Raw genomic sequence first — 16,861 nt, 5'->3', positions numbered from 1 at the left:
GAGGAAACAATCTTAAGTAACAGTATTTTCTTCGTAAATTGTAAAAAAGACAAAACATATAAGGACAAGTCTTTTTTTTTTGACCTAGATGCTTACTCAATCAGTGCAATTGTAAGGGTATACAGTTTGTGCACAATCATTGCAACTGGATGTTGAAACTTTGAAACAGATTTTTAATCATCCATTTAAGCGAGTGATTATTCATGCAGACATAGTATTTTTCTGTGCATTTAAGTGCTTTAAGGAAACGTGTGTGACTGTGCACAAATAGTGGACGTTTGTTTTTAGCACTCTGGTCTTAAAAGTCGAGAAGTAAGGATTATGACCAGCTGTAACTATGTTTCTGCTTACAGGTAATCTCAGTCTCTAATGGCATTTACAACAAAGAGTGTCATTCTAGGAGTCAGTGGACTGCTGTGAACTTCAGCAGTCATGCTTTCAGTGCATGAAAGGAGTAACTGCTCCAGGAAATTTGATACAAGAATAGACTTTGAGATACTTCTGAAACAAATACCAGTAATTCAGGAACACAGCACAAGGGTGGATAGTGTCAGGACAAGGGAGAATGGTTTTAAACTGAGACAGGGGAGGTTTAGGTTAGATATTAGGAGGATGTTTTTCACACAGAGGGTGGTGAGGCACTGGAACAGGTTGCCCAAGGAGGTTGTGGATGCCCCATCCGTGGAGGCATTCAAGGCCAGGCTGGATGTGTCTCTGGGCAGCCTGGTCTAGTGGTTGGTGACCCTGCACATAGCAGGGGGGTTGAAACTCAATGATCATTGTAGTCCTTTTCAACCCAGGCCATTCTGTGATTCTGTGATATGATTCTTTGAAGTTATTTCTTTTCACGTGACACTTTAATAACAATTGCTAGTCATCTTTTAATATCACACCCATGAAACTGAGTACACACATGGAAGAGAGTAGCTTTGCATTCCAGCTTTGCACCTGCCCTGCTTGGGTGCCATCATTCTCATTCTACTCACCCCACTGCATTTTCTGTGTGTTTAAGTTCTGAAGAAATCTTATGAGTTCCTCATATATCCAAGTCCTTTGCTATTTCACATGCAGAAATCCCATTAAGCTCTGTGCAGGTAGTGTGACTATAGTGTTTCACAATTTGAACAGTATTGTAGGTAGAGCTCTGCTTTGGAGCATCTTTCAGAGACTTTATCCTAGTCTGGATTCTCTTTCATATGTGAAGTCTACTTTAAAGAACTTCAAGTTCTACAGAGAGATCTTGAAATACAGTGCCTTGAAGTGGCTTTTGTCATCTGTCAAAAAAGAAGGGCTCTCTTTCTGCCTGGAGCATTATCATACATTAGCTTCTAAAGTGAATTAGAGGATGAGAGTATTATCCTACTGTAGAGTACAGTATTATCCAAGTTTGGTTGTATAATCTTATGTAAAGGTCTCTGTAGACAGTGGATTTATGGAGACTTTGTTGTACTCCCCCTCACTACTGGATTTTTTTTTGTGGGGATGATTCCTCCAGCATACTTTTCTTTCCTACTGTGTGCTGGAAGTACACATAAAGATGAATCGTTGTGATAAACAGTTCCTCAGCAGTTCAGGAATCTGTTTTTTTCATCTCCAAAATGAGATGGTTTTCCAAGCTTTCCCTCTGTCTCTGTCCTTCTGAAGGTTGGTGCATTGGAACAAGCAATGCTGGATGCTTTAGTGATGGACCGTGTGGATTTTGTAAAGCTGTTAATAGAGCATGGAGTGAACATGCACCGTTTTCTTACCATATCTCGTCTGGAAGAGCTCTACAATACAGTGAGTATCGTAGTGTCTTACAGAAGGCACACAGATAACTTTGGTTAAAAATATGTAGAAAGATTACTGTTCTGCTTAAGAGATCAGCCCACATTTTTACAAAAGGCTTTGGAAAAAAAATGGAAATCGATGCTTTTCTATCTTTTTTTTATTTTAATGAAATATGTGTCCCATCTTTTTATTTTTCAGTCCATTGACTTAAACTAGACTGAGTATTCACTTGAAGCTTATGAGAAGTATACTCTGATTTTAGTCTGGTATTTGATGTATGCTTATCTTGCTGAAAATGGTACGCTGTTTAACCAAAGTTATACTTGCTTCTTTTTAGTGTATGTCAAGATGGAAGACTGTAGAAGTGCTGCCAATTGATGATGAATTATTTTGAATGGGTTTGTGGGGAAAATGAATCGCTGTGGTGTATTCTGAAAATCTTCAAGCTTCTTTGATTTTCAAATGTAGAGAGAAATGTTGGCTTACTTTTTTTTTTTTTTTTTTTCTTTTCACATAACAGAAACAAGGACCATCTAGTCTACTTTTGCAGCACCTTATTCGAGATGTGAAACAGGTATTGGATATAGGAGAAGATGAGGAGCTAAAACAGTAACTTAAAAGTTTCAGTGTCCAGTGGTACACTGTTATTAGACAATACTGGGAAATACAAAATAATAAAAGCAATGGATTCATTAATGAAACCCTTTATCTACTAAATAGTTTTATCTTCATACCACTAATACTCCCAGGCAATTAACTAACATTCTTCTGAATGTTCCGCAGGGTCCTGTACCTTGATTTCCAAGCTCGGCAGTTCATATAGATCAGACTGTCTATTTCTTGAATTACTGAAGTGACATTATGAAGTAGTTGCACAAAAGATTTAGTGAATTATTGCAATAATTATACTTACTGCTGTAAAGCTTTTCACCCTAAAGCTAAAAAAAGATTTTTCTGGTTAAGTAGTAACAGAAAGATGCTGTGACAACATATATTTTAATGTGCTGCAGTGTCTTGAAGAACAGAAGGTGGCAGTGGATGACTACTGCACAGAGCTCTGTCTGAATTAGTTCAGTATGATCCTCATTATTTAGCTACATTTAATTTATATTGTATTACCATCATTTGCTGTAACTGACAGTTTTGCTTAGTCAGGAAAGGATGAGATGTTCTTTTTGCATCTAGTCTCCGCTGCAGGAGATGCCTAGATCCAAAACTATATTAATTGGCTAATTCTTTCCAGGGTGTGAATACCGAGGTAAGAAAGATAAAAAGAAAAAAGGGAAAAAACAAAACAAACAAGCAAGCAAGCAAGCAAGCAAGCAAACAAACAAACAAAAAAACAAAGAAAGATGACAGCTTGCAGAATTCTCTGATTTCATGTATTGGGATTTCTGAGATAAGTTTATTAATGCTATTGCGCAGCATGTTCTGATTTTTATGGCAAGCTGTTTTCTGTGCTTTCCCATGCTGATGGAAATATTTGAGGGCTAATTTATGTGGTGAAGAGAGAGAGTCACAGTCTTCAAAATATATTCTACCTTTCCACACTGAGAATAGAGATGCCTTCTCCATTAATGTGACCAGCTTTGTTGCTGATGTTTGCATAGAAATACATTGCAACTTGCCAAATAAACATAACATATATTTTTTCTCATGCAAAGAAGTACCAACAGATACAGGTAGTCAGAAATACTGGCCTATCTCTTAAAACCAGAGCTGGCAAGCCAAGCCCTATCCTGTGAGACATGCCCCAGAGTACTCTATGTTTGTTGGTGCCCCTTGTTCCCAGGAATGGATAGCATTAACTCGTTATCCTGAGGATTGCCACTGAAGTCTATTGAAAAAAAAAAAAAAAAGCTCAGCCTAATGAAGAAAATAGCTTTTCTCAGTCAGAAAGGTTTAGACTTCTGGGAATATGTAAAACCTCTGATGCTGTACAGGCAGGTCCATTTTTCATATCCAAGAGTTACCATTTAAGATTTTGCTCATAATCTTTGCCATCTACATGGCAGATAACCTGTTTTTTATATAACTTGTCACAAAACTTGTGTCTTAGAAGTACATTTAACACAAAGCAGGCAATCAAAAGTGTTTTAAACACACGTGGCGACAGATGTGGAAGATACAGATAATGTAGAAGTGAAGCTTTTGTCTTAGTTGTCATGGTAGTCTTGAGTCTCTACAGGAGACTCCAGTCTCCTGGAATTGGTCTACAACATTAAATATATTCTTCATCCACTTCTTCATTTTTAATTAATGAATTGGTTTAATGAGCAAATTGTACCATGCCAGTTGTCTCTTGTTATCAGAGAAAGATTTTTATCAGTCTGTCTGGCTGTCAGTGAGTATTCTGAAGTAAATTACTCTCACCATTGAATACAGCTGGTCTTGTGAATACTACAAGTGTATGTCCCTAAGTGACATGTATGCAGTGTACAGCAGATGTCACACTTCTTAGGCTAAAAATGTCAGTGTGCCTGTTTTCTCCTTCCCAGAGAAATTCCATATGCCTAAAGAATGTGTACTCTTTCTGACAGATGCCAGAGCTGTCAGTTATACCTTTTGCCAGAATTCCCTCTTAGTAACAGGTGTTGAATGTTGCATATAATAACATCATGAAATTCCTGTGACATTTGGTGTTTCAGAGCACACTTCCCTCAGATTATAAGATATCCTTGATTGATATTGGACTGGTGATAGAGTATCTCCTTGGTGAAGCTTATCGAAGCAGCTACACAAGGAAACACTTCCGACTTCTGTACAATAACCTCTACAGAAAGCACAAGGTAAATTCTGTGAAATACTTACCACTGGGTGCCAAGAGAAGCTAAAGCATGACACCAGAAAATAGCTCAGGATATCACTGTGGTTTGTTTGTAGACCATAAGTTAAGTGTATGCTATGCTTGCCTGGTTTATAAATTTGTCAGCTGAGGAGAGACTGGAAATAAACCAGGCAAATGCACCTGGTATCTAGACAAAATGATAGATATGCTATCATTTGCATGAAATGGTCAGCAAAAAGTTCAGAGAACTTTTTTTGTCTTTTAAAGAACTTGTGGTACCTTTTGTAATGACAGGCACTTGGAAGAACATCCAGTTTGGGTGATTCGATTGTAGCAAAAGCTCTGTGTAAACAAGTGTGTGCTATTGGGGAAATATGTATGTTGTCTTTCAGAGAATTAGAGATACATGTACAATTTAAATTTTAAAATTAAATGTCAAGTAGGCCGTTTTTATCTTGGTGGTATAAGCTCCTGCTGTAGTTACAGTGGTGGCTGACTCAGGTAGTCTCTGAATAACTCAGAGGCACCATCAAAATAAGTGTTAAATACATGTAAACTTGATCCCTAAGTTGATTTTTGTGTGTGTGTGTGTTTTGTGGTCTGCATTTGCATCTAGAGAGCGCTCTCCAGCTTTACGCAGAACCTATCTCATTCCCTTCATCAGAGTAATCAGATGGGTAGCAGAATGGGATCTCCTGAAAATACCTTACATTCTCAGTTCTTCAGAACAGCACAGCCTTACAAATGCAAGGTAATGTAATTCTGAACTGTTCTTAGAACTAATTAGTCTACTAATCCGTTTTCTGAAATATTTGTTTGAGACATATACTTGCAAGCTGTTATTTTGTTATAAGGTTTTATTGCCCATTGCTCATAAAGTAATGGACTCCTCTCGTGATACTTTGTGACTTTAGTCCACTTCTGGATAAGGGCTTTTATTCACCCAAGTAAATAAAATCTGTGAACTTCAGTTGTGGTTAAACGCCTTCAAATTTGGAAGTAGCAGTAGCAGTTTTCTGATTTTCCCCTTATTTTCTCAGGATTGCTTATTATAATTGCTACACTGAGATACAGTTCTGATATGTTGAAAATGGCAACAATATTTTCTATCAAGGAAAGAATGTTAAAGCAGCAAAGGTCACCACATAGGTATTTCGTATCTGATACATAACCATAAAGCTGAATGAGTTTAATTGGCATTATTAGAACTTGTCTGAGCCAAAATGGGCCTGCTTTAGCAAGACTTTCTTTGCCTTTAGCAGAGAAATACCCAGGTAGGAATGTATGGAAAATCAACACTAAATGTGTGGTAGACAACAAAAAGTACCTTTAACTATTTTAAGTCCTTTGTGTATATTTGATTCTCCTACTGCTTTTTCTCTTGTCATGACGCAAGTACAAGAGGGTGAAAGTAGTATCTTGGTGTTTCAGGGACTGGAGACAAGGGATGGCAGTAAATGGTATAGGGTAAGTAAGTAAGGGTATAGGGCAAGGAGTGTTTTTCCTCTGCAGATGTTATCCCTTCTTAGCACTAGTAATCTGATTGCAATATTAGCTATGGTTTAGAACTTAGATACATGTGAACAGCAAACACTTCACTATTCATAGTTTGGGCTTGATTGCTGTTTTCTTTACGTGAGCCTCAACCATTCACAGAGATTTTTCTTTTCTTTTTTTTTTTTTTTAAACAAACTTATAGGAAAAATCAACTGGTTTCCATAAGTCTAAGAAGAAATCAAAAGAGAATATAAAATTTACAGAGAGCTATGAGTCATCTGGTTTTATCTACCCCTACAATGACCTCCTGGTTTGGGCAGTGCTAATGAGAAGGCAGAAGATGGCAATGTTCTTCTGGCAGCATGGAGAGGAAGCCATGGTCAAAGCAGTTGTGGCTTGTAAACTCTACAGGGCAATGGCACATGAAGCTAAACAGAGCAACATGGTGGATGACACTTCAGAAGAACTTAAGAAGTACTCAAAGTATGAGTTCTTCCTTTTTCTTAATCCACTAGGAGTGCATAAGATTAGTGGTGCTGAAGATTAGTAGTGCTGCAGATTGTGGAGTGTAAAATACATTTGGCTTCTCATTGTTTATAACATACAGTGGAGCTCTGTATTAGGGCACAGTCTAATCAAGTGGTAAGGGAAATGTACTAGCATGTAATCTAGTTGCACAGTTGAAAATGAAAATATAGCTGAGTAATACATATCTCACTGTCTTCTAAGTGGTTAAGTAGAAAGTTGAAATTTCCTTTGTAGCTACCCTTATCAGCTTTACTTGTCAAAAAGTACAATACAAACTGTATTAAACTTTTCAGACCAGCCCTAGTAGTTGGTAATGAGCAAAGTAAAACCAGTCCTTAAGTCCTGCTTTGTGTAAGACCTAAAGAAAAGTATTTTGCTGAAATATCTGAGTAAATGAAAAATGAAGTAGACCAAGAATTTTCTTCAAGTTTGTGATTTCATTTCAGGGTTTCCTAAGGACTTGTAACTATAGTTCCTCAAATTCAAAGTACAGTAAATTGTACTGGCTTGTTATGTATGTAAGTCCAAAGTTTAATTTAAAGGAAGGTATATCTTCTGGCAAAGTCTCTTCAACAAAAATTTTTTGGAACCAGTGTAATAGAAGAAGTTTTTTCAGCTATCTGCATTACTTTCTCATAGTGATGAGTCGCTAAAGGAAATACACAGTATTTTATAGGATACATTTTGATCACTGAATGAGGTTAGGAACTAAACAAATAATAAAAAAATAGAAACCAAATTGACACAAAAGCCTATGACTAGGACTAAATAATTACACTTACCCCCCAAATTATTTTTTACTGTATATATTGATAAAGCAATGTGAACAATGGGAAAAGACATACTGTGATTTTTCACTGAATTTTAGTTAATGGAACTATTTGCACTAGTGATTCTGAGTTTTAACGGATCCCTCTTATTGTGACTGTTAATTCTTTTCTATTTTAGAGAATTTGGACAGCTTGCTTTAGATATACTGGAGAAAGCATTCAAACAAAATGAACAAATGGCTATGAAGTTGCTGACTTATGAACTGAAAAACTGGAGCAACTCAACTTGCTTAAAACTAGCGGTATCTGTGGGCCTTCGGCCTTTTGTGTCTCATACTTGTACACAGATGCTGCTGACTGATATGTGGATGGGACGTCTGAAGATGCGGAAGAACTCCTGGTTTAAGGTAACATCACTCATTTTAGCTTTCTGAGCATTTAGATGCTGTTCATATGCTTTATACATGTCTGTGTGGTTATGAACTAGCCTAATGTAGCTTCATACAGATATGCTTGAGCATGGATTGAATTGTGCACATCTGGGAAAGAAAAGAAAGACAGGGGAAGGGAGGACAGTATTTGCTTTGGTTTTACTTCTCTGCAAAAGCAATCTGGGGGTTAGTAGGTGAATGCATATTCTGAGTTTTTTCTGTTCCCATTTCCATAGCACCCTCTGATCCCTCCCCACCTCCTTTCACTGAACTGCATTGCTGGTTCTCTGATAGAGAACCTACATAGATCTTCACAGACAGTAGGAGTGTGATGTGGCAATTCCTACTGCAGTGACTCCTTCTCAGGCCATGGAGTAGATCTGCTTTTTTGGTGTCATTGTGCATGGCAGACTTTGGCCTCAGGACTATGCTATCACTGCTGAATTAATTTCCTGAATCTTGTGTTCCTCTTTTAGGTCATTATAAGTATTCTCCTACCACCCACTATCTTGATGCTGGAGTTTAAAAGCAAGGCAGAAATGTCTCATGTGCCTCAGTCTCAAGACTTCCACCAGTTCACATGGTACCATGGTGATCAGAGTCCAGCCAGCACTAAAGATGTCTTGTCTCTGGTTAGTCTGTGATGAGCAGTCATTTGTGTTGTTTGTTGTTTGTTGAGTGAGGGAGGAGCCTTCAGCTGGAAACAGTAGGACCAGATTCTCAAGTAGGGCTCTAAGTCCTGGTTTGGGCAGAACCTAAGTGGAGCTTTGGCAAGTCAATTAATCTGTCCTGCATTGATCATATTGAGAAAATCATTCCCAACCTCACAGGAATACAGAAGTTATAACTGTAGGCCAATTACGCCATTATTTTAGGGCATAAACTCTCTACTCTCCTTATTCAAGGGTATCTCTACTTCTCAGTCTCTTGAATCTAGTACAGATACTATTTAAAGCACTAGAGAAACACCGTGCTTTTGATTCAGTCACGTGAACTGAGTACTGAAGCACTATACGAGGTCTTGTATTTGCACTCATGTCCTTAGATTTAAGTATAAAGAGTCTCTAGCATAGGTGAAGACTTTTCCTGTTAAGATCTGAATTCCTCCACACTTTGCTAAGCAGTGTAGTTTGTCCTTTCTTTTTCTCATTCTTCACAAGGCATTCCTTGAACTAAAATTATCTAGCAGTTTTCAGCATGAGGCAGACATCAGACACAGAGAACTTCCATCCAGAAAGGTAAATGTTGATGAAGCATTGACCAGTGAAAACACGATTGTCAAGTGAAATGTGTCAGGCAGTCTTGCTCTTCCTACAGCAGATGTGGTATAAGTTGCCTTGGACCTTCTCAGTTGACTTTCAATTTGTGCAAAATAAAAGATTACCATCTAGGGCTTTTGCTGCAGAATGACAGACCTGTCAATGCCTGTGTTTTCTATCTCTGATGCAGAAAACTGCTTGAAGCTCTTACCCCCTGCAGTGCCTGTCTAATATAGTCAGTTCAGAAAGTGCTTTCTATGGGGTTAGGTAGCAGCTATGATACAGATGAAAGATGAGTTGAAATTACTTGCTTTAGGGACCCCCTGCAGTCTGGTAGAAGGCAATGCAGCAATTTTTTTCACATGCCCCACAATGGCTGCTTGCCTTCTAAGCTAGCAATAGGCTTAACTTCTAATCTAAATACAGACATCTGTTTAAAACAAAAGTCTGACCTAGTTTTCTTAAATACTCTAATATGAAATATAGTAGAAAAAAGAATGGAACATTTATTCAGTGTACATGTGCCACATAGAACATTTTTACACATAGTTATAAATTCCACTTTCTTGGATATTGAAGTCTTTCATGGGACAAATTCTCTTTTACCTCAGAGGTTCTGGTGTTAGTATGTCAGGATAATTCAGTATATCAATTTCTCTGTTTTATTACCTCTCTGAATCAAAGATGATGGGAAAAAAAAATCAGTTTTCTGTCCATAATTCAAGGAGGAATTGTGTAATGGACACAAATCTCCATGTCTGAAAATGCTATACTGTAGATGTCTGCTAACTTTAAGTCTTAGCATTAATATTAGCTAAGACAGTTGGCTAACACTGAAACAAATTAAAATGAAATATTTTGGTTTCTCCAGCCCTGCCCAGATATTATCTGTCCATCGTTTCCTAAGGGTACTCCGCTTCATCTCTTGGAACTCCTTTCTTCCCAGTTGTCTGCTGTTGTGGGTCTTCAGCAACTCAGATTCTTATGTCATAAGAGGGGTTCTCATGCAAGTGTCAAACTGTGAATGTAGAATCATTTATTTTTTCCTTTATTTTTATTTTGCGAAGGAAGAAGTTACCTACATTTTTTTCTAAGCAGACTTTGGGAAAGAATACTTATTTCATCTTCATCTGCTAATGAGGCATATAATACATCAAAAATAGCAATTGGATTTTGTATTTATTACTTCATTGTCCTGACATTTTATGTACAAATACATTGAGATTGTGTACAATGGACTGAAGTAGGGCACTTATTCCTTTATTTCATAATGTCACACAGATCTGAGTGGATTTCTAGCCAACAAGCTTAAGTCAAATTGAAAGTTGCTACTTGTCTGCATTTTAGAGGTAGAGGGGGATAAGTGACCTGCTGAAGGAGAAATGTGTGTCAAAGACAGGAGCAAGTTTAGATCTGCTGATCTCTACCTGTCCACTGCCTGTAATCATAAAAGTAAACACTAAAAGATATTTATAGTAGAAAAGTGATGATGCTAATGAGACGGTTGTAACAAGGTAAAATCAAGCTAGAGTAATTTTTTAGAGATTCTGAACAAAGCTTAAACATTTGTGTGTTCTGCTAACATAGCACAACATTTGCTGTCATAGACTATGCTTTCTTACTTTTAAAATGCTCTTTCCTTTTAAAGAAAGATTGTGATGTGGAGAAGGTAGCTCAGTCATCTGATGAAAGCCAAGTAGACGATGGACAAGGAAACCTGTCTGGCACTAGAAAAATCTATGAGTTCTACAATGCACCGATTGTCAAGTTCTGGTTTCACACGGTTGGTCATTGCACAAGAACTTAGATAGCCAAAATTCTCCTCTGATTTCTCAAATACTACTTGATGCCACTTGTACTTTTTGTTCCTTGCCCAGTATGGATTTACGATCACTAAGTGGTGGGGGGAGTGGGAAAAGATGTGAATATTTCTCTCGCAGTTGCATGAAAATCTTTTCAGCTAAAATCATGTGGCTGTTATAAAAAAGCAAAGAAAAAACACACCCATCCAAGAACAGAAATAAATAAATAAAAAGAAAGAAAAAACAAAGCAGAGCTTTTTTTACAGGGTATAATTTCCAGCATGGAGATAAATTTGAAAATTACCTCAAATGCATAGACTATCACATATTTTTTTACCTCTGTATTTAGGAACTCTTTCTTGAAGCAGTGAAAATTAATCTAGAGACAATCATTTGCTATAGAGCATTTACTGAATAAATTTTCATTTTGTGCTACATGTGTTTATTAAATCAATTTGAGTAACTTACCGTGTATCAGTAGAACTTAGGATACTTAAGATCAAGCTGCCTCTAAGGTCAAGCTACTGTTTAAGTAAACTGTTAACCCTTTAACAGTCAACTACTTTATACATTTGTAATCTCAGATATATTTATTGCATGGTTTGATACCTTTAAAATATGTTTACCATTGATTATAAACCAACTGTGATTCACGTAGCTTTGAGAATGGTTACTTGCTCCTGCATAAGGTCAGGATAATAATGTAGCACTGCCTTTACATTCAAGTAACAGTGTGCAGATAGTTAGTATCTAGACAGAAAGATAGATAGACAATTAGAAAGATAGATAATAGCCTATTTCATAGTGTGTGACTGGGGCCGAAGTGAATATGCACTGCAATAGTTTATCTTCTGCTTCCATCTTTGGAGCACCAAAGCACAAGTTTTCTGATGTTGAGGGTTTCCCCATAAAAGTACTTCAAAGAGCTGGGTTCAAAAATCTTAGAGTGTTCCAGCTGTTTATTATATTCAAAGTGTACTTGGTTATACTCAGGGTAATCATTTGCTGGTATGTCTGCAGAAATTTGTTGGAGGTTTTCATGCATCTGCATTATATACTGTCTGTTTTGTAGATGGCATACATGGCGTTTCTCATGCTCTTTACTTACACTGTGTTGGTGAAGATGGAACCAAAACCAAGTGTGCAGGAGTGGCTTGTTATTATTTATATTTTCAGCACTGCCATTGAAAAAGTCAGAGAGGTAAGCTTTTCCTTTCACACTTCCCTTATATAAAGAATATATTGTAAACAACAAAATAAAACTGACTAGAGAATGCCAAACCTCGAATTCTCCATTGGAGGAAATTTAGTGGAAGAAAGAATTGCATAGGGCATTTTATCTCTGCAATTTTTATTTTTATTTTTATTTTTTTAATATGAAGATATTAAAACAGTACTTGGGCTTTCAAAATAAATCTTAAAGCTTCTCCTTAAATCTTTTTTTTTTTTTTTTTTCTCAGTAAGCTACTGGTATTGGACAGCTTTTTTGAAAATAATGGTATAAAACTGGGATTTCGAGCCCCAGTGTAGAGAACTAGACCATTAGATTTCCCATAATGAATATGAAATTTGTCTAAAGATATCACTTTGACTGTGTTTTCAAGTGTAATATATAGAGTAATCTAAGGCTTTCCACCAAGTCCAACTGACTTGCATGCATGAGTATAGGTTGGGGGCTGATTTGCTGGAAGGGAGCTCTATGGAGAAGGATCTAGGTGTACTGATGCAAAACAGGTTGGCCATGAGGCAGCAGTGTCCCTTGTGGCCAAGAAGGCCATTGGTATCCTCAGGTGCATTGCGAAAAGTGTGACCAGCAGGTTGAGGGAGGTTCTCCACCCCTTATACTCTGCCGTGGTGAGGCCACATCTGGAGTGCTGTTTCCAGGCTCCCCTCTTGAGGAGAGACAGGGAACTACTGGAGAGAGTCCAGAGGAGTGGTGTAATGATGTTTAGAGGCCTGGAGATTTTCTATATGAGGAAAGCATAAGGGACGTGGGACTGTTTAGCCTGAAGAAGAGACTGAGAGGGAATCTTAACAAGAGGATGGGACCATGCTCTTTCTGATGGTGCCCAGCAACAGGACAATAGGCAATGGGCACAGATTGGAACACAGGAAGTTCCATCTGGGCATGAGAATGAACTTCTTTATGTATGACAGAGCACTGGAACAAGCTGCTCAGAGAGGTTATGGAGTCTCCTTCTCTGGGGATATTCAAAAACTTTCCTGTGCAGGTTCTAGGGAACATTAGCTGAGGAGTTGGACTAGATGATCTCCAGAGGTCTCCAACCCCTCAGCTTCTGTGATTCTATGACCATTCAGAAACAAAACTGAAAGAACCTGCTAATTTTAATGCTGGATTGACTTGGCATGAAAAAGATAATACTGCAGCCAAAATTAGTCATTTTTTATTTCAGATGTCTATATCTGAGTTTCTGAACATACCTTGCACCCCAGACCAATGGACAAATGCAACTGTATATTTCTCCATTTTTTTTTTTTTTTAATATGCTCATACCTATCTTCAGTGTGGAATTGATTTGGGCATAATGAGCACTGTGAGGTGTCCTTTATATGGCTTTTGGAATGCTTACTTCTGGAAGGAAAAAATTGGTACAAACTGTTCACTATTCTGAATGAAGGATTTTGTTACAACAGATAACGCAGAAAATTGTGGCATCAGTATGAAAGATGTGAAGAATTTTAAGGCCAAGCAGGAATACTATGAGTATATTGAAGTATGGAGAGAGCATTGAATTTTTATGGCTGCATGAGATAATATTGAAAAAAATCTTTAATAATATTGATAATATTGAAAAAAAATTGAAAAGGATTGTATAACTGAAAAACAACAACAACAAAAAGAATATGAAATGTCAAGAACTCTGAAGATCACTGTTGCGTTATTGCACTGTGCTGATAGTGGGACAGTGGAAACACCAGCTTTTCTTTCTTGCATTAACATTTATTAAAGACTTCATTTCTTCCTGATTTCCTTTGTCCATATACTAGTTCTGGCCAGCTATCAAAGTCTTTGTGGGACGATGTGTCTAACTTATCCATCTAATTAACTGCTGAGGGTCTGATTATATATAACTACAAGCCTCCATTTCTCTATGGTTAGAGCCTTAAATCCTGATCCTTCAACTAGTTTCTCATGTGAGTTTTTCCAGCTGAATTGAGTAGGATCACTTGCTTACATGAATATGTTCAAATGCATAAATTATTTCAGGATAAGGGCATAATGTTTATAAATCTTTCCTTCACTTGGTACTTATCAGCATGATCTTACGTAACACTACATTATTGTTCTCACTCATGCAATGTGCAGAGATTTTATTTACAGCCTCCCAAAGATTCCACTTCACACATTTGCTCAGTGAAGCTTAAAATCCCTCTGGGGCACCTCACAGTTCAAAGAGCAAACATTTCATTCCTTACCTTGCTAGTTGCCAGCACTCTTTTTTTAGTGTGTCCTTGGTGTAATCCAAGGATTTTACTTCGTATTTTTGGTCTGAAAAAAGAGGAATTAATTGTTTTCCCATTGAGGTTAGGTTGATACTTTCCATGACTATGGGCTTTTGAAAGGTCTGTTGCAGGTCATAACCATTCCTCTAGAAAATACTAATTAATTTATAATGATAAATATGCATAGCGGTTCTCTACTGCTTGCTGTTTTCTACTGAGGAACATGCTCTTCAGTGTCTGGGTGCAGGCTTAGAATTAACTGCTCCTTAGGAACAGCTGTCTTATTTTTCTTGTCATATTTGTGTGATATGATACTACAGATTAAATCTAAACCTCAATGAAGATTGAATTTGCATTGTGTAGTATGTGGGCCTGCAAAAAATAGAGAACAGAGGGAAAAAAAAAAGATAGATTTCCAAACATCATGAAACAGTTCAGACAGAGAATGTTAAAGAATGTGATTTTCATGAATTTCTTTTCTACACATTCTACCACATTCTATTCAGGTGTTTATCTCAGAACCTGGAAAATTCCGCCAGAAGGTGAAGGTGTGGATTTATGAATACTGGAATTTTACTGATTCTTTAGCTATCATCCTGTTTATGATTGGTTTTGGCTTGCGCTGGTCTGAGCCCCCTGTTCAAACAGCAGGGCGGCTACTTTACTGCTTGGATATAATATTTTGGTATGCCCGGCTCCTTGATCTTTTTGCTGTGAATCAGCATGCTGGTCCATATCTGACAATGATTGGGAAAATGGTAAGTATTATACTATGGAACAATTTCCTTGCACTCATGACATCTACTGAGATACCTGTAAAGGTCAGCAGTGACAGAAAAGAGCAATGTTGGAAGGAGATGTTAGCTAATAACTCACAGTGAATGTATTACCTGAAACTACCACGATTCTTTCTGTTTGTGACTTGACAATAATCAAATTTCAGTTTATTCACAAAAGCCTTTTTCACTTAGTTCCTTAGAGAAGGGTTGTATTTGAGTTGAGTTTCTGATCCAGCCTGATAGTAGGAGGAAGAAAAATCACTACGTCTTGCAGATAGGCTCATTACTATAGATAATTCCCCTAGCTCTTGGAAACTGCCTCATTATTATTTTACATTTTGATTTGAATAATTATACTCCATTTTTAGTTGGCAAAATTTCTCTGAGATCAAAGTTAATTTTTTTTCTCTTTTGGTATCTGAACTGCTGCTGAACTGTTGACTAGTCTTGAGGGACATATGCAAGTTCCCACTGTAATTTCCCTCGGATATTGGGAACTATCTTATTAATACTTTTACATTCTGTCTTGCATAGTAATTCTGGTTTAGTGTTAGAAGGCAAAATCATTTTAACTGCTGTTCCTTACTGTCTATCTGGAAAAAGATACCACAGATGAAAAGCATCATCACAAAGCCTCTGCATTTTTTAAATCTTACTTAAGATCTTAAGAAAGATTTGAGCAGAAAGTAGGACCTCTGGCCTTTTTAGTCCAGAATGATCTTAACCTCTAGAAAATGTTTTTATTTCCTCCAATGAATTAGATTGTTGACCTTGTTTTGTATTCCTATTTGTAAAAGCAGTATCTGATTATCTTCCTTATAATGTATGTGCATGTATATATGTGTAAAACTTTATATATAATTAACACAGTTAATTCTTCTATGCCTAGACAGCAAACATGTTCTATATTGTGGTCATGATGGCCATAGTTCTGCTGAGTTTTGGCGTCTCACGAAAGGCAATCCTTTCACCAGAAGAACCTCCTTCTTGGACTCTGGCACGAGATATTGTATTTCAGCCCTACTGGATGATGTTTGGTGAGGTCTATGCCGGAGAAATAGATGGTAGGTAGTTTAAATGTTCACTTTGAACTGATAGTTTTGACCTCATATTGGATCTGTTCTTTTTCAACCAGTTTTGATTCCAAGATACATACCTTTATTTGTATAATTTCATGATTAAAGATGAGAATATTTGCTTATTTGTGAATGAAGATTAAACTTTAAAACTTTCAAATTTATCTTTTGAATTGAGGCATATTACAAGGCTCAGAGCAAAGCACTTAAGGACTAATAATAAGCTAATTCTTGGTGAGGGTATTTGACAGTTAAACGAGTTTGTGATTAGGACAGTCAAAAGCTGCTGATCTTTTGGAGAAAAGATTGCAAAGTTACCTTAAGGGGAGGTAGAATGAAGGGGAAAGAAAAAAGGAAAGAGAACAACGGAAAATGTTTTTTCACCATGGTAAGAGTTACCTGGCATCCTTCTTAAGCAGATCAACCAGTTAAGCATTAGAATAAATAGATTAAATGAATAGGAAAGATGCTACATTCTTGATTATGACTTTGACCTTGATTCAACAAGGCAGAAGAACCAGTGACTCCAGTAGATTTTTCATTATAATAGATAGAAAGCACTCTGATACTACTACTAAGTGATGGGTGCAAATAAAATATTCTTTGAAATAGAAAAGAAAGTATCCAAGTAGAAATAGATATTTAAGATATATAGTTCAGCTTAGGCCTACTTCTTTTAAATAATTGAGAATGTAA

The 16,861-nt window shown here is 37.0% G+C and overlaps 1 protein-coding gene across 3 annotated transcripts in view; it reads left to right on the top strand.

Annotated features, from left to right (window-relative positions):
- TRPM6 (transient receptor potential cation channel subfamily M member 6) overlaps positions 1 to 16,861 on the top strand; it is a 69,187-nt gene that overhangs the window by 31,830 nt on the left and 20,496 nt on the right. For 2 of the 3 annotated variants that reach the window (XM_046905501.1, XM_046905500.1), the window contains exons 12-22: positions 1,645 to 1,779; positions 2,291 to 2,344; positions 4,419 to 4,559; positions 5,175 to 5,309; positions 6,258 to 6,538; positions 7,532 to 7,760; positions 8,261 to 8,416; positions 10,692 to 10,826; positions 11,918 to 12,046; positions 14,817 to 15,068; positions 15,979 to 16,153. In XM_046905501.1, coding sequence (XP_046761457.1) covers positions 1,645 to 1,779; positions 2,291 to 2,344; positions 4,419 to 4,559; positions 5,175 to 5,309; positions 6,258 to 6,538; positions 7,532 to 7,760; positions 8,261 to 8,416; positions 10,692 to 10,826; positions 11,918 to 12,046; positions 14,817 to 15,068; positions 15,979 to 16,153 — 1,822 coding nt within the window. Of the gene's footprint in view, positions 1 to 1,644; positions 1,780 to 2,290; positions 2,345 to 4,418; positions 4,560 to 5,174; positions 5,310 to 6,257; positions 6,539 to 7,531; positions 7,761 to 8,260; positions 8,417 to 10,691; positions 10,827 to 11,917; positions 12,047 to 14,816; positions 15,069 to 15,978; positions 16,154 to 16,861 lie in introns of those variants that run through there. The other variant, XR_006932332.1, reaches the window with a different exon arrangement.

The sequence above is a fragment of the Gallus gallus genome, chromosome Z, assembly GCF_016699485.2.
Source record: "Gallus gallus isolate bGalGal1 chromosome Z, bGalGal1.mat.broiler.GRCg7b, whole genome shotgun sequence".
NCBI lineage: Eukaryota > Metazoa > Chordata > Aves > Galliformes > Phasianidae > Gallus > Gallus gallus.
Note: the sequence above shows the minus strand (reverse complement) of the source record. Positions and strands in the feature narration are given on the sequence as shown.